This window comes from Ambystoma mexicanum, chromosome 1p, assembly GCF_040938575.1.
Source record: "Ambystoma mexicanum isolate Mex_15411 chromosome 1p, UKY_AmexF1_1, whole genome shotgun sequence".
Classification (NCBI taxonomy): domain Eukaryota; kingdom Metazoa; phylum Chordata; class Amphibia; order Caudata; family Ambystomatidae; genus Ambystoma; species Ambystoma mexicanum.
The window spans coordinates 541587527-541614845 of NC_090921.1; the positions used below are offsets into that span (position 1 = coordinate 541587527).

A 27319-nucleotide genomic window follows, 5' to 3' on the forward strand; every position below is an offset into this window, starting at 1 on the left:
CGAGGACCGGGATCTGAAACTGGCATGGCGAGAACGGCTACCCTTGTACGAGCAGGACCTTTCCCGCGAGCCGTGCCGACCACCCAAGCCCGAAGGCGTACGAGCAGTGTCTCGCGACCGGTGCCGACCGACCCCACTCGGAGGCGCAGACGGACCGGTGCCCTGCGATTCAAGAATCGCTAACATCTGCTTGCTGAAGGAAGCCCATTCCTCCGGTGTCGCTTACATGGTGGGATAAGCGACCCGCCGACGGGCGTAGTCCTCGGAAGAGGACGGGGAAGGTGGCCGATGCCGGCGCTTTCTGGAATGCCTCAAAGACGCAGAGGAGTGGCGAGACCGACTCCTGGAAGGAGACCCCACTGGACTTCCGACGACGACGCGGAGAGTCGCCTCTCGAGTCATCCATCGAAAGCCCCGTAGACCTCGACTTCCGGGGCTTAGACACCTGACCTACCGACAGCAGCTTCTTGCGTTCCCGCAAGGCCTTGGCCGTGAGCGACTGGAAGTCGACAGTCGTCCGTATCGTGGGCCTCCCAGAGGCAGGTGTCGTGCGAGTCCGTGACCGACATCTTGGACCCACAGTCCCCCCCATTTCTTGAAGCCCGAACGCGGGGTTGAAGACGAAGTAGACATCGCCACAAACAGGTCTTCACAAAAACCGAACAGGTTCAACAAACCGAGAAGAATACTGCAAACTCCAAAGAGTCGAGGCGAACCGAGATTCACAAAGCGAACAAAAGGAAATGAGGCTATGGGCGTTATGCGTCCTACTTATCACATCGGGTGACGTCGGCCGTCTGAGGTCCTCGTACAGTGCATCAACGTCATTGACGCAGGACGCAGGCGCCGAAGATTTTCCGAAGCAGCACAGCTGTGGACATTACCGGTCATAGATATGGAATACGTCGGAGGACCCAATCCCCTCGAAATGAAGTTTAAAAAAAAAAAAATCTCCCCAAACTCTATATTACAAAGTGCTTCTGGGTCTACCTCAGAAGGTAAACAATGTGCCATAGCAGCCCTACAAAATCAGAAGTTCCCATTACGCACTAGTGAATGCATAGAATCGCAAGCACTACAATCACATTCACATTTATAGTCTGTGTCCCTCCATTATGAATTGTCTAAAGGGCCACATATCAGTTGATCTGTATGCTAAGATGGTCGTCTTAGTTCACAAATTGCTGCATTTACATTGAGGGCACTCTCACATTTCGTGTTAACCCATTTAAAAGCCCATACCTAAATCGCATTCTCGGTGTGCATCCTGTATAAAAGCAATAACTGATGAGGTTGGGGGGTATTAACAGCAGGTAATGGCTCAGGCGAGAGTTACATGCCCAAACTTAAGATGGGGCTTTAACAAGGCCCCACACAACTGCCTGCCGCTAAGATCACCCACAGAGGGGGTGGTATAGCTACTGGCACCCGGCATGATTTCCAATTTACTAATACCTTGATTTCCAAGTTGTGAAATGGCCCAGTGGCAGTTTGCAGAGTTCAAAAATACCTACAAAAGAAAAATACAGCCTTGGAAAGCAGAGAAGGGAACTACTACTAGTATATGACCATTCCCATTGAGGCCATTATAAGGAGGCAAGGCGTGGGGAGGAGAGTCGAGAGATCAACTCTGCAGATTTAGGTACTGGCAAGAGGGAGCAAAAAGGTAGCCGGGAAGAAGGAGGTGGTGTGGGTACTAGTTTGAGGAGGCAAGATGTCTGGCATGAACGCCAGTGTCTGTGACCCTGGAAGGTAGGTAGATGTCAGCCTCGCAGTGTTGGAGGCTCATACCGCATGCAGTACGATGTGGAATGGCTAACCTTTTCGAGCTCACAGACTGGCTGGGAGGTTGCGTGACATCACCTCCTTAGTGCCAATTAGCAGTATTTAATGGTTAGATTAGAAAACCCTCAGTAACTGGAGAAGGCTAAAAACAGGTGTGTTGAGTATTTTGACCCAGGCTGAATAATACCCAGTATTCATCAAGGACAGAAATCAGGTATGTTATTCAAATGGTTTAACCGCCTTTCTGATCATATACCAAGTTGTAGTTTTTCCTTGAGAAAGCAAAGCATGGGCCTTCATACATGGTTATGTTGCTCCGACCCAGGAAACCTAGCGATTTGAAAACAACCACATGTTATAAAGTGGCGCTGTAGGGTTGAGCAAACAAATTTTTAAAAAAAGAGTAGGAGGAGCTTGAGAGTTCATCACTAAGGGACAGGAGAAGCAGAGGCCAGAAGGGCCAGTGTGGGAAGGTCAAAGAAAGTGACTCAATTGGTAACTACGTAATCAGACACGTATCACCGGGACTGATCCACATGTCAAAGTTATTCTTGGTTTTGATTGTTTTAACAAAATGGCAATGCAAATAATTAAATTCTGCTGGGGTGCACCTGTGCAATCCAAAGAATGGAGAAATTGAAATCCTCCTGACCCAAACGGCATTAACCTGCTCTAAATGAATACCTGAGCTATGGCGGGCACAGTGGCAGTCTCCCATCCTCAAGCTGGATGCTCTAGAGAAGGACTAAAAACCAAGTGGAGACCCAAGATGTATCTAGGCTAACTTTACAGAGCTACATACAGATACTAACATTTACTCTGTATACCAATGCATTGATTCTCAACATGGATTCATGCCGCATCCCACCCAAAGAGCGCTCCAGTCCCCAACCCACCATCATCATCAGATGATGATGATTTCGTTTTACCCCTAAGCCTTTCCCAGCTGTTTTTGTCTCCCCCCCCTCCATAACTTTATTTAACTTCATCTCAAGCATAATATTGATTTTTTGCATTTGAGATACGTTTGCAATCTTAAACTCTGTTTGATGCCTGTTCTGGTATCCTTGATCTAAAAATGTTATAACAGTGCAATAAAGTTGTCAATCTTGGCAATAAAGACTGTGCACATTTGGCAACCTGTGATAGGAGTATTCTCCCATTTATGACAAAGTGACAGATGTTTGTTCCTCCTCATTTCTCTTAAGTGGAAAAACAAGAGAAGCTTCAATAATGTCCTCCACTTTCCTACCTCCACATACCCAATAATGAAATGCAGTATATACCCCTTCCCCCACAAGCCATGCATGAAGGTCGTCTAATATTGCATTTGAATGAAGCATGATTTTTCCCTCTGTGGGACAGTTTCAATTTGAAACGGTGTAAACAGTCGCACTACTAGAAAGAATGCTGTACGCTCTTGACTCAATTTTTTTTTATCATGGCAATCCAATGATTCACCAGGGATTACTGCAGAACTGCAAGCATGTTTAAGGCTATAGGGCAAGTACACCAGAGGGCATCCAGTGCTCTTGAGCTACCACAATGGAGAAATTGAGACATACTCTTACTGCCCAACTGGTCCATACAAGGAGCCCCTCCTTAACAGACTTCATGATCTAACACTGCTCTATGTCCCATCTTACCTACTGAATGCTCCTCGAAACGCTGATCGACTGGATGCACTTGCTTGCTGGCTGGCTTCCCTTTTGGCCCACTCAGTTCATTCACTCCTCCTGCTAACAAAACCATTCAATAATGCTTCCCTTGCAAGGAATAAGGGTGCTCACCTGCACATGGTTCATATGTTCTGCAGAGGCTTGCTGCGAGTCACGCTTAGGCCATACTGTGGCTGTGGAGTGGCTCATTATTTTAACAATACATTTTTGCAATGAATCGCATTATTCACATACTAATGAATGAGATTAATTGCAAAAATGTATTGTTAAAGTAATCAAACTTTTTTTAGATAAGGATGTGTGCAATAAAAATAATTGTGTTCTATATTTCACATTAGATAATGTGAAATTGTTTACAGATAGATGCTGTGCAAAATGCAATTGTACAAGTAAATGACAGATAATGCTCTGAGAGATGGTCAGAATTGGATATGATGTGTATACGATTACGAATTAATAAATGTTCCATATTCACATAGTGTGCCTGAACTGATCCGTGGCCCTCTGCCTAGCCCCGAAACTGAAATAATTGAAGTAATTGACTCGTGAGACACCACTCTTGGTATATTCTATTGCTGTGGTATAGTAAATACATTGGTTTGTTTTTCAGGTATGTTGGCAATTTAGGAACTTTACAATACATAGCCGCATTAAAATATGCACATTTAAAAAAGTAATTGGAAAGCTTAGTAATGTAGACTGACGATTCAAGGGGCTGTGATAGGCTCTGGCTATTTAACTCACTGTACATCCACTCAGTTGTATGGTATGATTCACTGCAAATGAAAGTATACGGCCCAATCAGAAAGTGAATTCACCGACCGATGAAGCATGCGTCAGTTGAGCCTTTCGCTGCTACTTTCCATCCTCCTCCTTGACAGATAGACACCCTGACACAGCCCTCTAACACTCTGGATGTCTTTTCCCCTCCGCCCCCCCAGTCATGAGGATCCACTTGAAGCTCAAATCCAATTGCAACTCTTGGTACGATGCCAACCTCGGACGCCCTTAAATGCAAGTGTAGAAAATCAGGTGCACCCCCTGACAAACTGGTTCCTCCCCCTCCCGTCTCTCTTCCTCCACCCGTCTCCCTTCCTCCTGCCGTCTCCCTTCCTCCTGCCGTCTCCCTTCCTCCTGCCGTCTCCCTTCCTCCTGCCGTCTCCCTTCCTCCTGCCGTCTCCCTTCCTCCTGCCGTCTCCCTTCCTCCTGCCGTCTCCCTTCCTCCTCCCGTCTCCCTTCCTCCTCCCGTCTCCCTTCCTCCTTATTCCGGTTAACCCCCGACAATGTTTCTAGACAAGTCTGATCTATGAAAGTATCAAAAAATGCAGGTTCTCCCCTGCTCATCCAGAACCATCAAGGACCACATTGCAGAAACCAGCCAAGGCTGGAGCAATGGAGTCAATCACTCCTTTGCCACTGAAACTTTCCCATCCCCCTTAAGCACTCTCGTGCACCCCCTTCTAAAGAAGCCTTCGGTCGATCCTTCCTCTCCGGCTAAATATCACCCGATCTCCATCACTCCCTTCCTGGGAAAACTCTTAGAAAAACTGGCCCTCTCCCAGCTTAATTTAAATACTGAATCCGTTGGTTGTGTTCATGACCAGCAGTCTGGCTTGAGAGCTGCCAGAAGCACAGAAACCGCACGTCTGAACATCCATGAAGAGTTACTCTCCAATCTTGACTTTAATCTCCCTTCCTTCTGTCCTCTCCATGATCGATCCACTGCTTTTGATACGTTCAACCATGCCATCCTGCTCAATCACCTTAGCAACAACCTTGGTATAACTGATCAGGCCCTGGCCTGGTTGAGCTCCTTTCTCACTGACTGACCCTCTCTGGTCCAACTGGGGTCTTTCCTCTCTTCTATCTTTCGCTCTACTGTGGTATTCCCCCATGGGTCCAACTTCTCTCCCTGGCTCTTCAACCACTACCTGGCACCCCTTACCCACCACATCGCTACTTTGTGCTCCAACTTTCAATGTTATGCGATGGCACAAAGATCTCCTTCAGGCTCCCCTCAGCTTCTTCTCTCATACCAGACTGGCCGCAATTCATGAATGGTGTGCCCCCAATGATCCCTGCCTTAATGTAAGTAAGACTGAGATCCTACTGATTGGGACACCCGCTCTCTAGCCACCCACTCTGGGCCCTCTTCCGGCTCCTTCCTGTGAGGCTAAGAACCTTGCTGTCCTCTTAGAATCCACCCTCTCCTTTTCTTCTCACATCTTTGATGTCTCTAAGAAGTCATCAGCTGCACCTCCTCAGAAATAGTTTTCCTTTTCTCACTTTCACCCAGAAGCTCACCAGAGCTCTGGTCCTCTCTAGGCTGGACCATTGCAACAGCTTCTTTCTAAATCTTCCTGCCTCTACTCTTCAACCTTTACAACTTATCCAGAACAGGACTGCAAGACGTGTCCTTGGCATCAAGCCCAGGGATCTGATCTCTCCAGCTCTGTAATCTCTTCACTGGTCCCTTGGGGCTGCAAGGATCAAGTTCAAGACACACTGCATCACCCACAAGGCTTTTTGGGGCCTGGGACCGCACTAGCTCCAACTTTCTCTTCCAAAACCTCTTCCTTCTCAAGCTCTCCACACATCCACCTCCAACGCTGAGGGGCAGACGCTTCTCCAAGCAGACAGTTGGGGGCAGATCTATCTCCTTGTCTGGAGCCTCACTCTGGAATAGCCTCCCTGCCTCTCTCAAACTTGAGCAGAACCAGCTCCAGAACCAATTCAAGATCTGCAACATCTACGCAAATCAGTCGGTAAGTCTAATCAGACTTGGCTTAAGATGCCAACCTTGGAGAACAACATTTTAGCTATTTTCTTGACCAAGAAAGACTTCTGGGTGAAAAAAAGACAATCTGCCAACAATCAACCGAGAGAATTATTGTCCATTATATCAAGGTTCTGTAATCGTACCTGCAAAAATGCAGCGCCTGATTCTTCTGAAGCACAAGCAAATCTTTTCAATTATTTTTTCAAATATAAAATTGAATGAATAAGGGTAGAAATTGAACAAACAGTTTCTGTAAATTCATCGGCACACGTTAGACCACAAGTGACTGAAGTCAATAACTCACAAAATCAGACCTTACCATCTGTTTTTGATTTCCATCCAGTCACTGAAGAGGATATTTTCCCACTTGTTAGTGGTCTCAAACCTACAATCGATTCCCTCTCTCCTTTGCCAGCTTATGCAGCAAAGAAACGGGCACATGATCTCACCCCATTTATTACCACTTTTGTTAATAAGTTAATTACGGGAAGGGATTGTTCCAGAGAGTTTGAAACTTTCAATCGTGTCACCTCTACTGAAAAACCCTTCATTAGATGTTGAGGTACTACAAAACTACCATCCTATTGCAGGACTGCCATGGCCAGCCAAGGTCTTCGAAAAGTTTCTAACCAACTAGCTCCAGAATTTTGTTGAACATGAATTATTATTGGACAAATTTCAATCTGGTTTCCGACCAAAATATGGTACCGGAACTGCCCTGTTAGTAGTACAAGATGAACTGCCTTTGACACAGTAAACCATCAAATTCTCTTGGAACTACAGGAGGTAGGAAGAGTATCTGACTCAGCATTGAAATGGTTTAGGTCTTTTTTGACCAACCGTCAACAGCATGTGAGAATGGGGGAGTTCCCGTCAGACCTCATTTGCTTGAACTGTGGGGTTCCGCAGGGATCCTCCCCGTCTCCACTGCTGTTCAATCTGTATATTCGGTCACTTCTTGAAATCCTGAGACGCTATGGGCTGAATTTCCACTCATGCGGATGACACCCAGATTTTCATACGAATTGCTAATTTCCAGGAAGCATTTAGCAAATTAGGGCTTTGCCTGGAAGAAATAGGCAGCTGGATGTCTAATTATTTGCAACTCAATGCTGCCAAAACCTTACTTGTACCATTCAGACCTAAAGGTTTGTTGTCAGCAGCCAAGAAGCTGCCTGTTCAATCACTTTTGGGCAAAAGTCTCAAATTTGTACCCAAAGTCAAAAATCTGGGTTGTATGTGGCAAGAAGACCTGGGCAGTGAAGCCCAGGTGGGAGCGAAGATTAAAGCAGTATATTTTGTCCTGCGAATGCTACGTCAAGCACTCCCCTACATACCAACCAAAGATCATGTATCTGTGGTAGGAGCACTAACTAGTGCCCAATTAGACTATTGCAATAGTCAACTGTTGGGTATTCCTGCCAAACAGCTTCAGCGGCTTCAGAAAGCACAAAACGCAGATGTTAGACTAATATTTAAGTTAAGGAAAACTGACCATGTATCTCCATTCCGCCGGGAGTTGCATTGGCTATCAGTCGATGATTGCATCAAATTTCAGCCAGCCTGTATGGTCTACAAATGTATCAATGGCATTGCTCCCCCGTACCTACAAAAAGCTAATACAGCCATATCATACTATGAGATAATTGCGATCCTGCGACAGACATCTTCCGATTATACCTCACTCGGTTTTCATATCTAGAGGTGACAGAAGATTCTCAGTTTTTGGCTCCAGGCTGTGGAATTCAGTGCCACTACCGCTAACAATGAGCTCACTTTTTCAATTTCAGCAGGCACTGAGTACCTTCCTTTTTAGGTAGACTGCCCCTTGTCATCTGGGAGCCTCTCTTGATCTTCCTAGTCTACCTCCAGTTGTGTCATCCATGCCAATATACGGTTTGTTTCGTGCGTGCTACAAATGTAAACAAAATCAAAGACCCTTTTCGCTTCCGCTTTCTCTCTTGCTGATGCACCAGACTGCTACATGCACCCATTCCCTTGCTGATGCACCCGACTGCTCTGCGCAATGGTCCCCTGGTCACCCTCTGAACTCGGGCCCAGGATCCTGCATGTTCAGTTGCCCTCGCACTGCCTCCCCAGCACTTAAGCGTCAGTATCTGTAACCCTACAGTCCCTTCTCTCTGCAATTACGAGCCACCCGCTGGCTGCACTTGTGAGTTAACTGCTATTACCCCTTCCCCTCCCCCTCGCCCTTCTCCCCTTCGACACAATTGCATGGTCTGCATGACAAGGCCTAGTAAGATCATTATTTTGTCCTCCCTTGGTTTCCTCCTCCTTGTCTTGTTGCGCCTAGAAACACTTACAGGCGCGTTATGAATGCCACATATCAGCTCCCACGTATAAAGCCTGTGTAGCATTGTCTGCAATCTTTCAATCAGTTAATTTTGGGAAATACAAAGCACATGCAATTGCAGTCATCTAGATGAGAAGAACAAGTTACATACCCTGGTAACGTTCATTCGATGGGATGTTTCTCCAACGTATTGCACATCTATGACAGGTAAGGACCACAGCTGTGCTGCTTCGGAATTTTTTTCGGCGTAGGCGTCCTGCGTGGATACGTTGTCCCTCGAGGGCCTCCGTCGACTGTCGACGTCACTGGATGTTATATATAGGACGCACGGCGCCTGTTGCCTCAGTTGTAGTTTTTTCCTAGAACGTGTGGCACCAATCTCCTGCCAGTATGACTGCAGAAAGCCTTGCGGAAACGTAAGCTGCAATCACATAAGAAATTCTGTAGAGGGGCAGGCTGGGAGGGTGCGATGTGGAATACGTCGGAGGAACATCCCATCGAAAGAACGTTACCAGATAGGGTAAGTAACTTGTTCGAGGGGATTGTGCCCTCTGACGTATTCAACATCTACGACAGACTCCCAAAGCAGTACCAACGTATGGAGGTGGGCAAGGAATTTACAAATTTAGAATTTTAGAATGCCCAATTAAATTGCTGAATACAGAACTGCCTTACCAAATCCTGCCCATGGATTGAGTCCAAGGAATAGTTTCTCACAAAAGTATGGACAGCGGCCCATGTGGCTGCTTTGCAAATATTGCGAATCTGAATGCCCCTCTGTAGAGCAGTGGAGGCCGCCATAACCCTAGTAGAGTGAGCCTGTAAGCCTACTGTAGGGTCCTTTCCCGCCAAATGGTAACACTCAGATCGTCAAAATTATCCATCTGCACAAGGTCTGCTTGGACACAGTGACAAATTGGTTCTGTGGGATCGGTCCCTGTCGGTGCGCTAGTTACCACCCTAGATTTATTCCAAAACCTAACCAAAGCAATAGCGCCAAAAACCTGGCAGCGAGATGATCCTAGCCCCCTCAATCTTCCCACAAAGTTTGTGAATAACTGTACAAAATAGTATTAGATTTCAGGGGAGTATCTCAAGGTCAGTCTTCTTAATGTAACTGATAAGATAGTTCAAACAAATGTTGCAAATGTCCAAATAAGATGATATTTTTATTCTCCGATAAAACCAGCCGACACGTGTTTCGACCCCTGGTCGTTGTGAAGGCCTAAAGTAAATCCGAAAAAACACTTCTGTTAGCAATTGTTGAGTTTCATGAACCTGGGTAAGTGGCAAATATGCTTCCAAATATGTTGCACAATAAAGTAAGCATCCTTGAGGTCATCGCATGAAACACCAACCAATCCTGAGGTTGGAGGGCCTGGAGGACTTGAGAAAGAGTTACCATCTTGAACTTGTCCTTCCTGAGGAGCTTGTTCAGCCAATGCAAGTCCATGAAGGGTCTCAATCCCCAGTCTTTTTTCAGGATCAAATGATAAGGGGAATACCATCCTTAGTTACTCTGCGCTACAGGCACCAGTTCTATGGCACCTTTCTCAAGCAGGGATAGGATTTCCTGCGCAAGGAGCGGATCCGGACTCTTCAAAGAGCTTCCCCAGTGGATTGTTGCGAGGCCTCCACCGAAAAGGAAGACAGTAGCCGTAGGTTATGATCTCCAGAACCCACACATCTGAAGTAATAGAACGCCATTCTCCAAGATGCTGCGCCAGTCTGCCCCCAACCAGCGAACCATGGGACATGGCCTCATGACTGAGCCGACGCGGCAGTGTCTGAGGGCAAAGAGGCAACTGCCCGAGCGGCTTTGGCACCTCGAGTACCTTGCTTTCCACCTCTGGTACTGCTACGGTGGCCCCTTTGACTGGCAGCTCCTCTTTATCTACCAAAGGAAGATTAGTACCGAAAGGAACTGCCCTCACCCACCCCCCCTCCATTGCTGTCCTAGGATGAAAAGATGGAGGTTGATGTACTGCAGCGCCCAAAGAATTTGCTGCAGCTTTGGAGGTCTGCAACCTCTCAAGGCTCTCGTCAGCCTTGCTGCCAAAGAAGATGGACACCATCAAAGGGCATGTTGAGAAGCCGGGATTGCACATCAGGAGCAAACCCCGACTTCCGCAACCACGCAACCCTGCGCATCACGGTGCTCGCAGCCATGGACCGACTGACAGTCTGCTGTGTCGAAACCAGACTTAACTGCTTCACACATGGCATCCTTGCCGTCCTGCCCGAGGGCTAGACAACCATCCCATTCCTCCCCTCCGGGAATATGCTCAGCTGCCAAAGATGCACAATTCCACAGAGTGAGTGAATCTTGCCAAGGCACAGAGTTGGCTGCCTTCAAAGCCATACCCCATAGCCGCCTGCACCACCAAACTCTCCGGAGTAGGGTGCGTCGACAAGTAGCAGGGGCCACCACTGGCAGGATGGTATTTTTTCGGAAGAGACTTATTCACTGCCGGGAGACTCTCCGGAGCAGTCCAAGCCGCTGCCACCCTTCTTTGCAAAGCCATATGAAATGGCAACACCGCGTCAGTGGGTGAACCTTGGTCCAGGATATCTGTCAGATCATCCTGAAGAAAATAAACAGGTGGAGCAGACCACCTTAAGTACTCAGTCACCCTCGACATGAGGCGCCAATATGAGGATTCGGCATGAATACAAGGCTCAGGCCTGTCAAACTCCACCTCCGAAGAGGTATCAAGACCACTGGCGTCATGCAAGGACTGACTGAGTTCTTCCATCTGACTGACCAGACAACAGGTCATCAGGTACATCAGGAAGCACAACCATCTCCTCATCAGACCCTTCTTCCACCTCTGAAATATTATCCAAAGGTTGGAATGAATCCAATCTGGGTGGAAGAACAGAGAAGGGCTCAGAAACAGGCCTCACGGACTTACTGAGGGCCTTCCTCAGAGTTTCCACAGCCCTCCGGCAAATCCTCCACAAACAGCGTTGAGGGCGCCGATGGAATCTGCATAGACTGAGGCGCAGATGACTTAGACAACTGCTTTGAGGGCGGAGCTCCGAGAGTGTCCTTCGACGGCCTCGGAGCCGATGGCGGTCGATGCCTTCTTGGAAGGCTTCACAGGTTCCGACAGTCTCAATGGCATAGAGGACCTGGATCTGGCACGAATATGGCGATCAACCTTGTTCGATCGGGACCTCAATGGCTCCAGGTGATCGCCTGAGCTGGAAGGCGTGCGAGTGGTGGCCCTAGCCCGTTCCTTGCCAGCGTCTCTTGAAGGCGTGGGCGGAACAGTGCCTTGCGATTCGAAAATCACCATCATCTGCTGGCGGAATGCCTCACATTCGGCCTTCTGGCGGAGTCCTCCGACGAGGAAGGTGACCGGTGACGGCGCTTCCGCGAATGCCTAGAAAAGGCATAGGAATGGCGGGAACCACTCTGGGACCGAGGCCCCCCCCCCTGGACTTTCACTGATGCGGAGAGTCGTCGGTCAACAGCCCCGCGGATTTCGACTTCTGGGCTTAGACACTCTACCTACCGTTAATTTCTTCTTCCATTCCCGCAAGGCCTTCGATGTCAGGGACTGGCAGTCATCGCAATCATCGGTGGCGTGGCTTTCGCCGAGGCACCAGAGGCAGACGTCGTGCGGGTCCGTGATGGACATCTTGGAACCGCAGTCCCGACATTTTTTAAAGATAGACTTTGGGGTAGAAGACGAAGACATCGTTCTTGAAGTTGAATAACCGAGCTCGCCGAGATTGAGAGCAAACACGTTTGCGGAAAAAATGGAACTAAGGCTACGGGTGCCGTGCGTCCTATATATAACATCGACCCTCGACGTAGGCCCTCTAGGGACAAGGTATCGATGTCATTGACGCAGGACGCCTACGCAGAAAAAATTTCCGAAGCAGCACAGCTGTGGTCATTACCCGACATAGATGTGGAATACGTCGGACAATCCCCTCGAATGAGTTGTACAGCCCCCACTCTTAGGAATACACCTTCTGCAATAAGAGGGTCAGGACCTGAGCTGGTTTTCTTCAGAAGATGACCCACCAGCACCACAACAATCTGACTACTTGCCAGATTGTACACAGATTCCTTGTAGTCACAGGGAGCAAAGTTACATCTTCGGAGTAGACACCATGCCTGCTCTCTAAAGAAAGAATAATTTTCTAGCAAAAGTAGTACCTCCATGATGGGATTGGATGCCAGGACCTTGGCCTCAACATTAGAGTCCTTCGAGGAGCCTCCCACTGTGGCAAAGTACCTCATGGCATACTTCGCAGACATGGTCTTTCCAGCACCAGATTCACCACTAATGATCAGGGACTGGTTTTTGTTGTACCTGAAATTAGATATTTTGACAGACATAAGAGGATATTATGACAGATATTTCACAGGCGTAAGTTGCAGTGGTGTGGGAACCATGCGTTTAGTCAACGAGCAGAAGGCCGGAAGGGAGGAGCGCAATCATGTGTTTATTAATCTATGTAGTGGACCACTAGTGAGGAAGTTCGATTCCAATCTGTAAAAAAGAGCAAGAGAAAGGATAGATGGATCAAGAAATAAAGACAAAAGGTTCCGGTTCATTGGTCATGTAAGGAGGCAAAGTTGCAGACCATTATAGCAGGAGTATAGAGATGCAAGTCAGGCTGGGAAAAGTGTAACCAGCAAACAAAAGGGTCCCTTGGAATGGAGGGTTGGGGGCATATACATCACCTGGCCAACTGCTTGTATGCCTCCTCAGCCACAGCAAAGATATGAGGATCCATTTCCCCCAAGTCCTGCCCACGGTAGGCATGGATAATATCCTCCTCGTAAATTGGCAAATGCTCGTACGGATTGATTGCAACCAGGACAATCCCTGAAAATAAGAAAGAAAACCATTACCAAGGGTAAACATGCATAACCCATGGGTCTGGTGCAGTTCCCTGTAGAAGGGCTCATTAAATGGAGCATCTGGAGACACCATACAGTAATTTCGACTGACCCCAATCCCTTGCAGCCCTTTACAATAGGCCACTCAGAATACTGGTGCCAATGTCAACTACAATATCTACCATGATCCTAGTATGAATGCCTATAGAGGGAAGGTAACGTAAAAGGCACCATCAATGAAATATTTTAGAACACTGATGACCGGGTAATGATCATGAGGTAAGAGAAAATACATTGAATTATGTTCTTGAAAGAAGATCAGCATGATCCAGAAGGTTTCGCAGTACGAGTGCTCAATGGATGGATAAAGGCAAAGTGCAAACAGTTGATGGCACATTGCCAGCATCACACAATATAATAAAAGGCCAGATGTAGGTTTGTCCGATGAAGTCCTGAGCAGTAGAGTGCCTGCTTCGCGTGTTGTAACCTCTAGAGGGAGCTGTTGCCATATATATATATACATACATACACATATATATATATATATATATAGGTCCTACGAGGTTAATGAAAATAGAAAAACACTTTTTTTTAGGTTACCATGAATTGAAAAAGGTCTCTCTGCACGCACTTTGGCCAGTGTAAACAGGCTTTCACACTATAAAATATAAACCTAGAAATTAGCATTCTAGTTCTACACTAGCACCAATAGTGGAGACTACAACATGGCACTTTATCTCCTCTGCACTGGAAATTTCTGACCTGGTTAGTCGCTGCTTTCACTCATCGGTCGGCTCTTACCTACTCTGCTTACTCAGCAGGTCCTTGTCGCCCAAGGTTCGTACTTGGTCGCATGATATTCTCTATTCATTCCCATTTCTCGCTCATTGAATCCTTCATTTCACTTCTACGCCGACTACTCCGGTCTTTTCCTTCTCTTCGGTCGCTGGCTCTTGATTCGTCCGTCTCAGCCGGTCTTTCAGCTGTTTAATCCTGAATGTAGTCTCGTTCTTCCTCATTTGAACCCCCCCTGAAACAGAGATCCTTTTCCTTCAGCCAGTCCCCCTCTAGCCTCATATACCCTTCCTCCGAGTTAGCCTTTTCCTCCTTTGCAATTAACCTCACCATCATCAATGACCATTTACTCTTCTTCTTGTCTCTTCAACTACCCATTCTTGTCATTTTCATCTTCACAACATTCGTCCCTTGTAAATTCACACTCCCAAATTACTCATTATGTCCGCAATTTTCTCACTCCTTGATTACTGTTCCACTCTTAGTGGACAAAACAAAGGTGATGGCTGGAAGGTTGAATTAATCAGAAGCATGGGCACAGCTCTGGACAACCCTCCGGACCATCAGTTTTCAGCCTGCCAAGCCATTACAGAAGGGGAAAAACCAGATGCAAATCAGGCTTGGTCTTACCGCAAAAGGGGCAGTTCAGCCCGAACTGCTAGGTCACAACCCTACTGCACAAGACTACAAGCATTCCCAGACATGTTTCAGCCTTGTTGGGCGTCATCATTGAGGAACAGCTTGGGTCTCTAGGCCTGGCAGACTCAGAACCCAAGTCTGGGCATAACCGTCCCACTCGGGGCGACTTTAGCAAAACAAAGGAGATAGCTGGAAGGTTTTGAATTAATCATAACCACGGGCACAGCTCTGGGCAACCCTCCAGACCATTTTTCAGCCTGCCAAGCCATTACACAAGGGAAAAACCTATATACAAATCAGGTTTGGCCCTACCTCAAAAAGACCTACACATTCTCCATACTTTACTCCTCTTTGCCCAATCTTCAACTATGCCATTGGTCTTTTTTGCTACCTCCTCATTCTTCCATCTCTTCTTCTGTCCTTCTCGCTACTTCCTCACAACACTAGCCTTATTTAATTTCCTCTATGGTTTTTAAACGTTATGGTCTTACTCCAGACCTTGCTGCTCTCATCTCATTACTCCCCTCACTTTCTAAGTGAAGGTATTGCCTCTCCCAACGCTCCTTGCACTATTTCTCCTTTTTGCTGCTTCACCCTTCTTGCTCCTAAACTGCAGTACTCTTCGCATCTGGACATGGACGCCTCTCCTTCACTCACATTTTGTTCTCACATACAAACTAATTGTCTTTCCACTCTTCTAGGCTACAAAATGTTCTGCTCCGATCATTTTCTATCAAACACCAATTTATGCAATCATGTGCAGCACTTACAATTAAAAAAAATTAACTTGTGTCATAAAGTAGCATACAATTCCAACATAACCACCTGAAAACCCAGGTAAGCATGGCATTTGTTAGGACTTTTTTTTAAAATTTTTTGATTTATTGATATAGTCGACTAATCAACTTTTCAATAATCACAAAAGTTAAATAAAATTCCAATAACATTAATGTAAATTACAATACACAAAGGAAAAGTGAAAATCACATTTGTACAAATTCACAATTCATAACCATTAGAAATTAAACTCGTTAATTGACTTTACCCCATGATTGTTCTCACTCCTTGAGTTCAAAAAGTCAATCTAGCAGTTCATGGTGTCCACCTCCAAGCTCAATGACAAAAAAAAAAATGTACTAGCGCCACTCTTTGTTCACATTCTCATTGTAAATATACTCCCATAATCTTTCCTGGGTCATACAATTATATCCTTCAAAAAGGTGCTTGAAATGTTTAGTTCTAGAGTCAACACGAACAGAGCACATGGCTACCAAATGTATAAGGTTTTCAGGCGTGTCCAATCTCTTGCAGAAGTGACAGGTCGTGAAAGACAGAGGACACAGTTTCCATCTTGAACGAATTTCCCTCATGTGCCATATGTTCAACCTATAATGAAGGAAAAGGTCATGCTATCTGGCACCTGGGAATCTGATAAAATGTGACTCCAGAGTTCAACTTTTTTGGCCAGACTTTGTATTCTTGCCCATGCTTGCGCTGCAGACATTGGTCACGTGTATTAATCCAATCTTGTAACACGATTTGTTTCCTTAGCTTTGTCTAGATTGGTAGTAAGCAGTATATCTAAGACATTTGCCTCCTGCAAAAAATCTTGCACCTTCACCCGCCATGTGCTCATGCTCGTATTGTTAGTTGACTGTTTGAACATAGCTAAAACATTCAGAATAGACTTCGGTTTTGTATACATTGTGCATTTCCTGTACAAGCTACATAGCTTCCACATGTACATGGCATATAAAGATGACAAACCCAGCTCATGTCTTAAAATACACATTGATGTACTTTTTGGCAGGTTCAGCACTTGCTTCCAAAACATTCCCTCAATATATGTGCAAAACACTTCACGCCAGTGCTTCGGCACCATATAGGACAGTAGGAATCGTTTTTTGACAACAGAATATCAATAATGGTTTTAACGTAAACATCCCAAACCTCTTGTTCAAAATGTTTGCCTGTGCCAGAGATTCTAATTTTTGATTTTACTTCATCATAGCACGGTGTATCCGATATCTGGTTATTAACATTGAGCTCCAGGTATTTATATTCCTTCACCACAATCAGTGGAGTTTGTTGGAGAACGCATGATTTAAGGATCTTCTTAGTTGCATTAGGCAAAGCAGTAATCATTTGCTTATGTTAATAGTCAATTTATTCTGGACCACATAAGCATCTAATTGATCCAGTAAGGCTTGCAGACTTCTGGGCGTTTTTGCCAACAAAACCAAATCATCGCATAAAAGAGCCAGGGAATGGTGACTAGACCCAACCGTGGAGAATCACTTAACCTTGTTAAAGTCATTTGCAATGGCAGAGATAAAAAAGTTGAACAAGGAGGATGCCAAAAGACAACCCTGTTTGAGACCTCTATGTGTTGATGTTTCATGTAATCTACCATCGAGAGAGTATCATACAGATACCTCTATACAGATAAGACTCATATCCAGTATATCAAGTACGCAGGACAGTCAGCCTTTATTAACTTATCAGCATTTTTCTGCAAACCGAGTCAAACGTGGTTTCAAAGTCAACAAAGTCCATAAAGAACGGCTGCTTCTTTTCCCATTCTTGCTGCTTTATTGCATGTAGTACATGTAAATGTATGGACGTCCCAAGCCCCGGGACAAACCCTGATTGAAAAGTGTCATTGATATTACAGGACCATTTGTTGAAGTCATTTAAGATAAGTTTTGCAAACAACTTTCCCGCCACATCAAGAATAGCCACTGGTCTATAATTTTTTGGTGAATGTCCATCTCCTTTTTTATATATGGGAACCATTATTGATTTTTGCCATGTATGAGGTACTTTTTGCATTTTAACTATTTGTTTAAAGATTACTTCAAGAATGCTCGACCAGGCTTCTGGGTGGGCCTTCATCATTACATTAGATAACCCATACAGGCCTGGTGCTCGAGACAAGCTGAGTTTCATGATGTTCATAAGAATATCTTCCTGAAGTATAGTTAACTGAGAGGCACAAGTGGCTGTCGCAGAGGGAGTGAGATTTGACCATGGTGTGTCTGCATACAAAGAGGTATGATACTCCACCCACACTTCCTCAGGAACTGCATTTATTTGAATCATGGACTGCCCGTCCACATACGCCGATTTAATGATGCCCTTTATAAGAGCCGAGTTTTTAGATGTCAAGGTTTTAGCATTGCTTGAGCGTCATTCAATTGCATCTTGGCTTTAAGTTGTTTCAGCCAGTTAGCATATTTGTTTTTAAGCTTTAGTCGCTCGCAATTTATCTAGCTCAGGCAGGTTGCTCAAATAGTGAATATCGGCTTTAAACTTGGTTCTAGTTTGTCGAATGAGGTCATAAACATGAGAATGTATTTTCATATGTTTCTTCAAGGCGTGGCAAGGAGTTTTGAAGGTTTGCAATACTGCTACATAGGCCCCATCTACATATTCAAGATTTGGGTACAAGGAGTCTTGAGGGTAGGAGACCGCTACCAACAGTTTGCGCAGTATAGCAGGTGACCATTTAAAACGGTTGCCCTTGGTGGTTAACATGAGGTGGTGCCTGTACACCACAGCAGAATCTCTGGTCAAGTACAGGCCAGGACCAGGTAAATTCCAGAATGTTGTGGTCACTAATGGTTTGTTCCAGAACTTTAAAGGTCTTCATTTGAGCAAAGAGATTCTTGTCGACATAGATATAATTTATCAATGATGACTGTTTACTTCTCCGCTATGTATGTTTAGGAGGAGTATCATCAGTAGTGCAACAATTTGTCATTAAAAGCCCTCTCGGTTTCATAGTAGAACTCCAGCGCTTACTTGCCGCATGAAACTTCGTGCCTCCACCCCCCCCCCCTCGAGAAACAATTCATATTCATATCACCAGCGACAATTACAAAGTTTGTCACAACATTGGCCCCTAACTCAAGACATTTTTGTAAATCTTTAAAAACGACTGAGTGATTCCAATAGACATTCAAACATGCAATATTCACAAGTTTAACTCGTATTTTTACAAGCTGCATGCGCTCATTCGGAATTGACCAAGGAGTTAAAGTCGCACCTGCCAAGGTTTTAGTTGCAACTAACAATCCCGCCATGGGACGACCTTTAGGCAACAATTTAGCTGGTAATAATGTGATTTCATGGTTATCCCAAAGGGGGGCGGGGGAGGGACACATGAGCCAGATCTCTTGCAGTAAAATGTCAAAGTCGGCCAAGATGATGCATGATGAAGTGCTGAGGTGCTGGTGACCTCGATTATTCCATGATGCAAGTATGAACATATGTTTTAACAGAGTGTGAGTTAGTTATAGATTACTAGAGTGTGCACTAGTTGATGGAAGAGTGATGGTATATGAGAGTCATTGGCGTTGTGGCCCAGGCTCTGTCATTTCGAGGATCGTGGTTGCTACGCGTGTTTGGTTTGTGAATGGAAGTTCTCGTTCATATTTAGTAGCATGAAACCTAGTTGATATATTTCCAGTCTCGCCTGCCATATGATGTTTCTAACTATCCCTGACTTCATCCAGAGCTTTACCACTGATGTATCATATTTGTTCAAAATCCCTGTTGGTAATGTCTTGTAGGCTCTCTGTTGAAGTCATCATATCCAGGACTGAGGCTCTTTTCAGCTCATATGTTCCAAAGTCTCCCCCACAACATTGCAATATTAAAGAGAAATGCGCAGGGTGACTATTTTTGGGTGGGCTGATTTCCCGTTTGTCTTAATCTTTTCGTTACAAGATGTTACCAGACTGTTTTTGAGCCACATGAATACCTGTCGTGTTAGATTTCGACTGTGCTGGAAGCAGTAAAGATTTGCACTGCAGCAAGGGTGCGTTGGAGTGTTTCCACCCGATATGATCAGGATTTTTCGCAGCACTGTGGAGGGGATAAAGGTTAAGGGAGTTGAAGCTCGAGGGCGAGACATGAATTGTTTAATCGATTCATGTATTTCTTCACGTCTTTCCTGCAAGGTTTTGAAATTCATCATTTGCCCTTTAGTGATTGTATGTTGATCTTTAAGCTGATCAGTTGCCGAGGGGAGGGGCTCAGTATCACTGTGCGATTGCCCTGAGCTTTTTCGACTTTTTGTATTGCATCAACAAGGTTGTCCAGTGGAGCATACGACATGTTCAGAATAGGCTGTTTAAGGACTGGTTGACTTGTTACATCCGTTTGTTCCACTGCGTTTTTGCCCTTGGCTAATGCTGCATATTTTTTCACCACAGCTAGACCTGCTTGCTGGGTTCTTCTGTTTGGCAAGGATAAGGAGCGGAAAATTGATGTGTGCCTCTATTCTTGTGTGCTGTGATGAGTTTGATGTTTTTTTCGTTTTTCTTTCACCTTTTGAGATCATTTTTTTGTGCAGAGACGATGTTCTATGAAGGTTTAGCTATTGTGCTTTGTAGGCGAGAGCAGTTTGTAGAAGCTTGAAGCTTCTTGTCCTCGTGTGGTAATAGGGGTTCATTTTTGTTCACTTGCAATTCTTTCTCTAACAGTCATTCATACTCAGCCCTTGTCAGGCCTCCCCGTTATGGGGCAACTTGTTATTTCTCCCAATTTCACTGGCGTGATGAGAATAATGTTGTTTTGGTCGCACCGAACACTTTTTTGTGATTTTTGTGTCGGACATAAGATCCATGGGTCCGTCATGGAGGACGTATAACTCGTTACAGGCACTGTTTTTTTGTTTCCAACAGTTCTCTTATCAGGAAGTTCTGGTCAGTAAGACGCGAGTCCAAGCTCTCGTAGAGTTTCGCTAGTGAAAACGCTGTATTCATTGCTTGGAGAGATATCTCCACTAAAACTACAGGTGAAGAGGCAGCCACCTTGTGACAAATTATGTTGAGTAAATGGCTTCCTCAGAGTAGAATTTGTGTATTAATCTGACTCAGAAAGAAAAAGAGTCAGCTGGAGAAGGTATAAACATTATAGGAGATTGAGATAAGTAATCATGACTCAATGAGCATTTCTGAAGGGCTGAGGGGGTAGGTTGAAGAGGTGAATAATTTATGGAGCTCGGTGCTATTGTTGCTTCTTCTGTCATGTCCTGCTCCTGTGCATGTGTCTGGGGCACTACTATACAGCCCAGAGAGAGTTGTGGTTGATTATGTGTCCCATGTGGGCTTGCACTTTAACAAGATCACTTGATGGCTGGGCAAAAATCAGAGCAAATTTGGCTCAGAAAAAGCTGCCAACAAGGAATACAATGCCGTGCATAAATCAACCTACATTGTTTCTACAAGCCGGAGTTGAATTGCTTGCGTAATTTGAATTAAGTTTTTTTCTGGTGACATGCACAGGAGTGCCTCTGGCATGTCACAAGTCACTGGTTTATCTGGATAATACTTCCTAATATCTGTCCTGAGGGACTTTGACCGTGCATTTGTTTGCAATTTGCAATGCCGTGAGGAGTTCATTTTATTTGTGGTTTTGTTAGGGGTTTCATATGTCTTTGCAATGGCTTCCGCCATCTTAGAAGGTGAAGGCATACCCGATTTTAGCGTGAACATCTTAACCATTTCAAATTTCTGGAAGAACCTCGTTGCACTAAGGTTTGTAATGACCCCACTTTCAGATTTGTTTTGAAATAAAAAAATAAAAATCATCAAAATATAACAGTTTCAGCAAGTCCTAAACAAGTGAAAAGATCGAGAGTTAAAAAGAAACGTTATGACTAAACACAAGTCAGCCACTTCTCATCTCACCCTCTAAGCCCCATCAGCCGTATCAGCCCATAGAGATGCCCATCGCGAATGCACGTGCACACTGGCTGATCAGGGATTCTGGGAGGGGTGGGGCAGCCACGTCACGTGATGCTAGCAGTCCTTAGGCAGTGTCCACAATAGCCGTATTTACAGCAAATAGCAGCAGTTCAAATCGAATCATGAAGACAGCCAGAAAACAGTCTCCCACCATATCAGCCCTTAGCGATGCCCTTCGTGAATGCGCGCCAGGTCTTTTATAAGGGACACATCACCACCATAGACATGGCTCCATGCTTTGAGGCAAATTGTGACCACAGCCAGATGGTTCTGTTGGGTAAAAAGGAAAAGGGGTGCAGGAGTAGGAAAGTCAGAGACAAAAACACTGACTTAACTCAACATGCATGGAAATGAAAACAAAGACGAGTAATTGTTATAAGAAGTCACAAGACCTTCTCTTATTGGCCAAAGGAACTTTGTGTTCCTCCATCCCCCACTGGTTGGCATTCTAGAAAATGGCAACCTTATCAAAAGCGGGTGTTGCTTTTATTGACTGGAAAGCTATTCTATTCTGCATCGTTCAGAAAAAAGATTGGTGCAGTGTTAGTCCGGTTTTTAAAAAACACTTTAATATGTTTAGTTCATCCGATAAAGGGCAAACTGATTTTAGAGATGGTAGACGCATAAGCTTTCGAAGGTCACATGATGAAATGAGCAACTAAAGAAAAAACGCATAGCCAGACATCTTCCACAGAGATGAAAAAGAGGAGAATCTCACTGTAAACTCATTCCATAGGTTGCCAGAAGAATGCAAGGATCTCAGTCCTGGAGAAGTGCACTTTTAGCTACAGAGCAATACAGGGGTCAGGCACTACCATTGGAAAACAGTTCTCGACTCGAGTGCAGGGAAAATAGATTTCAAGCAGGGCCACTTTACTCCAAAGTTTTGAATCTAATGTGTGATGTGTACAAACACTTAAACACGAGTCTAGGAAGACGCACTATGGAGGGGAAAAAAAACGATGCTATTGTCGAGAAATCCCAAAATGTAAGATTCAAATATACGCACTTTAAAAAATAGGTTTCACAATTTCCCCACACAAGTCTGCAGTTGGCAAATACAACTTACTGACTTGCGAACTAAGTGGTAGATTGAAAAATGTCACAGTTGGAATGGTGAAACGTCCACTATTGGCGCACAATGCTGCTTGATAATTGGTACCCATAGTTTCTGCTCAGTTGACCAAAGTTGCCATTCTTGCTGCCAGTCTCTAATCATTCAGAGTTCTGAAACATGGGGTCCAACAGTTGTATGGCTGAGGTGGCAACAACTGATCATCTGCTGGTACTGTCCGAGTGGATGCCTTTAAGGTCCCAGGATCAAAGCTGGCCAGTGAGTCATAATCCTATATTTAAATTTCAAATGGGCAGGTTTCAAGTTGTGCTCTTTTTTGTCCTGCAACCAATGGAGTACGTTCAAAGTCAGAGATTGCCCCCTCTTATAAAGGTACAGGACACGGAAGAAGGCCAGAAGATACATAGAACGCCCATACTATTTCGAACCAATTGCTAGTGTTCCAACGATAGACAAGCAAGTTGAGAGGTATCCCCTCAGCAAGCACTATAGGCCAGATGTGGTACAAGTCTACCCCAGAGTGGACGAGGAGCCCCAAGGCTGCAACTAAAGAGACCTCAAAATGACAATATTGACTAAAGCGCCAGGAAGCCACATTACTGGCGTCCTTAGAGACACCATAACTTAGCGTTAGACATGAAGCACACGTGCCATCCACATATCGGGACACAAACACGCACTTGAATACATGAACACAAGCATACAGTTTTGTAGTTAGAGGACAGACGCATATACATACTGTCATTGCTTTATTATTTTGCCACTGACCAAACGCAGAAACCGCAAGGATCAAGAGATTCCCAGTAAAGCTTGCAGATACTCTTATGCAAATAATCTTATGGAACTGCAGGAGCACCTATGGGACCCGACAGAGCCAAGTGTGACTAACATATGGAGAGTATAGAATAGCATGGACACTGTAGGAACCACATAATGGTTTAGGAAAATCTCAGCAGGTCACAAGCCTCTCAGCAAGAGAGGAGTTGAATTTAGGTTTTACAAGAGCAAACCTGCTGAGAAAGGACCCGCTTCCAAGGCCACCATATATGAGTGACATTCCATTGCCTGAACTACAGTAACACCAGCTGCAGTAAATGCAAATAATTCTTCATAATTCAGAGCTCCAAATCATGGTCTCCGAACACATAACCGCAGCCGACTCGGACAATGGGCAGCAACCAGCACTGGGAAAGGAAGCCGATCTCACACGGCCAGACAGAAGCCATCAACAAAGATGTTACAATGTGAGACAAGTGTTGCATGAGATGAATGAGCATTTTCATAGTCTAAGGTGGTACACAGAAGTTAGAATGCAGTCATTCTTATAACCTTGAGAAGGCACACCAAGAGCTGAAAACCTTTGCGGATCCTATGCCTGGCGAGGTCAGCTCTAGCCAATCACAGTTCAGGCTCCTATGGGTGGGTAGCAATGGGCAAGAGCCAATGGCAAGATCCTCACACTACAACTTTATGGACCAGGCCAACCACCTGACATGTGAAAGCCAGTAGATTAACATGTATAGTGTCCACTATTTGTGGACTATTACTCAGTACCCAATCCAGTAGTTGGTTTTCTGGATGGGCCCAGGTTGTGACGTCGCTATGACGCAATCAGGATACAAAACTAGCTAGCCTGGATTGCTGAAAGTGAGTCAACTGGTTAAGTTTCCTGGAGTGCAGCGTTTCACACATTAGGCGACGCAACAGGTGCAGTTCCATCACAAGAGAACACTGGTATACTCTGTATTAAGACAGCTGTGGGTTTTTTGTGTGTGTTTGGGAGTAACGGGCTATTACAGTGGGTGTGAAATATTTTATTTACCTATATTGTTTTGATAGCTTGGTGGCATCACCCTTTAGAGTTGCATATAGGACACAGAATTTGAAATGTGAGGAGCTAGAATTTGGGATTGGCAGACGAGGTGAACAAGTGGGGATGCGCGGAAGGCGTATGCGCAGGATTGTGGTTGTGTGCCTGAGGGGGCAGCCATTGTGAAGGACGGGCTGTGCGCAGAGCACACCTGATAAGTTGTAGAGCCAGAGAGGCTTGTAAAACTAGAAAGTATCATTGCACTGACTTATTCCTGAACAGCGGATTATCGAAACCCTCGCTTGAGGTCAGTTAAAAGGTATTGAAATGTATCAAAGTAACAATGCGTGTGGGGGACTATTCCCCTTCAAAATTTGTGTGAGACATTTCCACCTTATAAGGAAAAATCTATCCAAATATAGCATAGAATGGTCCAAATGTACAGAAGTTAAATTAACAAAACCATGGCCACTTTGTGTGAGTTTCTCCAAAGACGTGCAGCAATCACTATTAACACATACAGTGTGCCTACAAAAGGGAAGAAATTGACCAAACACATGGCCATATTCAAATTGTGGCGCATGTTTCAGGAGGAAGAGGGTGATGCTGTGCAGTGTCAGTAGCTGCTAAGCCAGCAGGAGGTTAAGGACGAAGGGACCCATGCCTCTGCCCCTCCCCCTTCTCCTCCAAGTGTAGTAGCTGATGATACAGACAAACAGGGAATGTATCCAATGAGGGAACTAAGGGCAGCAGAGGGGTAATCAAATCCAACCTATAAGCCACCGCCATACACTAAAGAGGATAAGCAGAAAGGCACAGGACAGTAAGCGAGTGATGCAGGGGTGAGCAATTCATGAAGGAGGAGTTAGAGGGCATAAGCATGAACGAATGGCTAGCAGCGCACGTCCTTTTAAAGCTTCAACTGAAGACAAAAGGGGAGGCAGAAGGGCGATTGAGGCAATAGAAAGCCTGAAGAGTGATAACAGACTGGGCAGAACTGATGGACGATAGAAGGGAGACGGACGGACACCAGGGGGCGCACAGATGAGGCTAACCTCCGAGTGAGCTCCGTGCTCCCTGGTCCCATAAGTGACTTGAGCCCCCACTTGTGGACCCCCCCCTCCCCCGGTATAACGTGGAGGATCTGCAGTAGGAACCGACTCCCCTCCAAGTGATCGCAAACGCGGAAGACATCGGGGGAAGGAAACTCGAGAACTTGGATACACAAGTTCCGTCCCCTCCGGAAAGGAGAGCTGCATCGAGGTCGCGCACCTAGAGGAAAGCACCATGCAGCCCGAGGGGAGGACAACGGCGATTCCACTCTGTGCTGAGCTGGGAGACCCCTGCCTGGAGGGTGCATTGCGAGGGGAGGGATAGCCTCCGGACGACTTACTGCATCGGCAGTCCTACGCGAAGAACACTCAGTGAAGAGTGCGGCGTGACCGAACGAACCGTTGGGCAGAGACCCTCGCTGGATTTAGCGGATACACACAGCGACTCTTTCGTCACCCGTGCCCCTCTCGGTGCTGGAGTTGAAATGCCCTGTTTAAGAGCGGAAGACTCCTGCGGCCGTGTCTGGCCCCCACCCTGTGCGGACACCCCGGCCCGAGAGGATTGGGACCCTCTTCACTGTTGGGTCTTGAACCTGATCACCCGACAGCCCCCCCCCCCCCACAACCCCCAAGACACTGCAGACATTGGCCCGGGACCCCAGAGAGCGTCTGCAACACGATATATCATTAACTGCATCTACGAGGCCGCGCGAGGCTTCCACGCTGTGGAACTCCCGGCCCGGCAGTGATACAGCCTCCTTCATGCAAGTAAGATACACGCGTACTGCAGCTCCTGTTAGTGGGAATCCTGTCACTCGCTCTGTGTGGCCACGTCGTTTGCTCGGTGTCGGCATATATACGCCTTATTGTATGCTATTTGGGTGACCCGAGAAACATTACGCTCGCCTCTAGCTCCCACGGGCATCAAGGGCTACTGTTTAAGGGTAATACACCAAGCCACCCCGGACTACCTGTATCACGGATTGGGCCCCAGGCATCACCCACACAGCCCCCCTCTTATGCCACCCCTCACCCTGAAGAATTACCCACATGCCTAATCTAGCTCCATCACGTGGAAACAGGGAGCAGACTGACACTCTAGGCAAATACCCAGTGGAAGCCCCCCGGGAGCCAGGCAGAATATCCCGCTCAGGGAATTGCTGAGACACCTGTGATCTATTTAGTGGTTCAAGAACTTCTACGGTAGACTCAGAACGCACCCCAGGAAGCAATCTGGGGGCCCCGACCGCAAACGTGTTAAACACTTCCAAAGGTGCCCAGCAATCACGGAGGGACAGCTTTTGGGGCATGAATGTGCACTTAATTGGACTGAACTCCTGGAATCATTCTGGAAGCATTTCAAAAGGACACTATTATGACAAGCTGCTGCTAAATGACTTGCTAAAGCCCTGGAAATAAGGTTTTGACCTATCATTCTTCGAGAGCCATCCTGCTGATCAATTGGACGCAAACTCGCACATCTGAATCGTTACCGCTCGCTGGGCTGTGGTTTCACCCGGGCGCCTCAACCCCTTCGAGAGCCCCACAAAGACCCTACTCGGCTTACCTTTCCTCTATGAACCTACACTACCGCATAGAGGGTAGTGCCCCCGACTCAGGGGCGTGTGCCTCTAGTGCAAGAACTATTCTATGCACGCACGAAACATGCCTGCCAAATACACATACACCTCACCCCCCTGCTGGCCTCTGATCAGCAAACACACATGGCGTCAGATCTCAACGGAACTGAGGCTGCTGCCACCAAGGGGGAC

The 27319-nt window shown here is 45.9% G+C and overlaps 1 protein-coding gene across 1 annotated transcript in view; it reads right to left on the reverse strand.

Annotated features, from left to right (window-relative positions):
- Positions 1–27319, reverse strand: part of LOC138575296 (unconventional myosin-Vb-like) — a 1749675-nt gene that overhangs the window by 1424326 nt on the left and 298030 nt on the right. The window contains exons 4-5 of the mRNA XM_069649473.1: positions 13263–13407; positions 12732–12888 (exon numbers count right to left, since the gene is read on the reverse strand). Coding sequence (XP_069505574.1) covers positions 12732–12888; positions 13263–13407 — 302 coding nt within the window. The remainder of the gene's footprint in view (positions 1–12731; positions 12889–13262; positions 13408–27319) is intronic.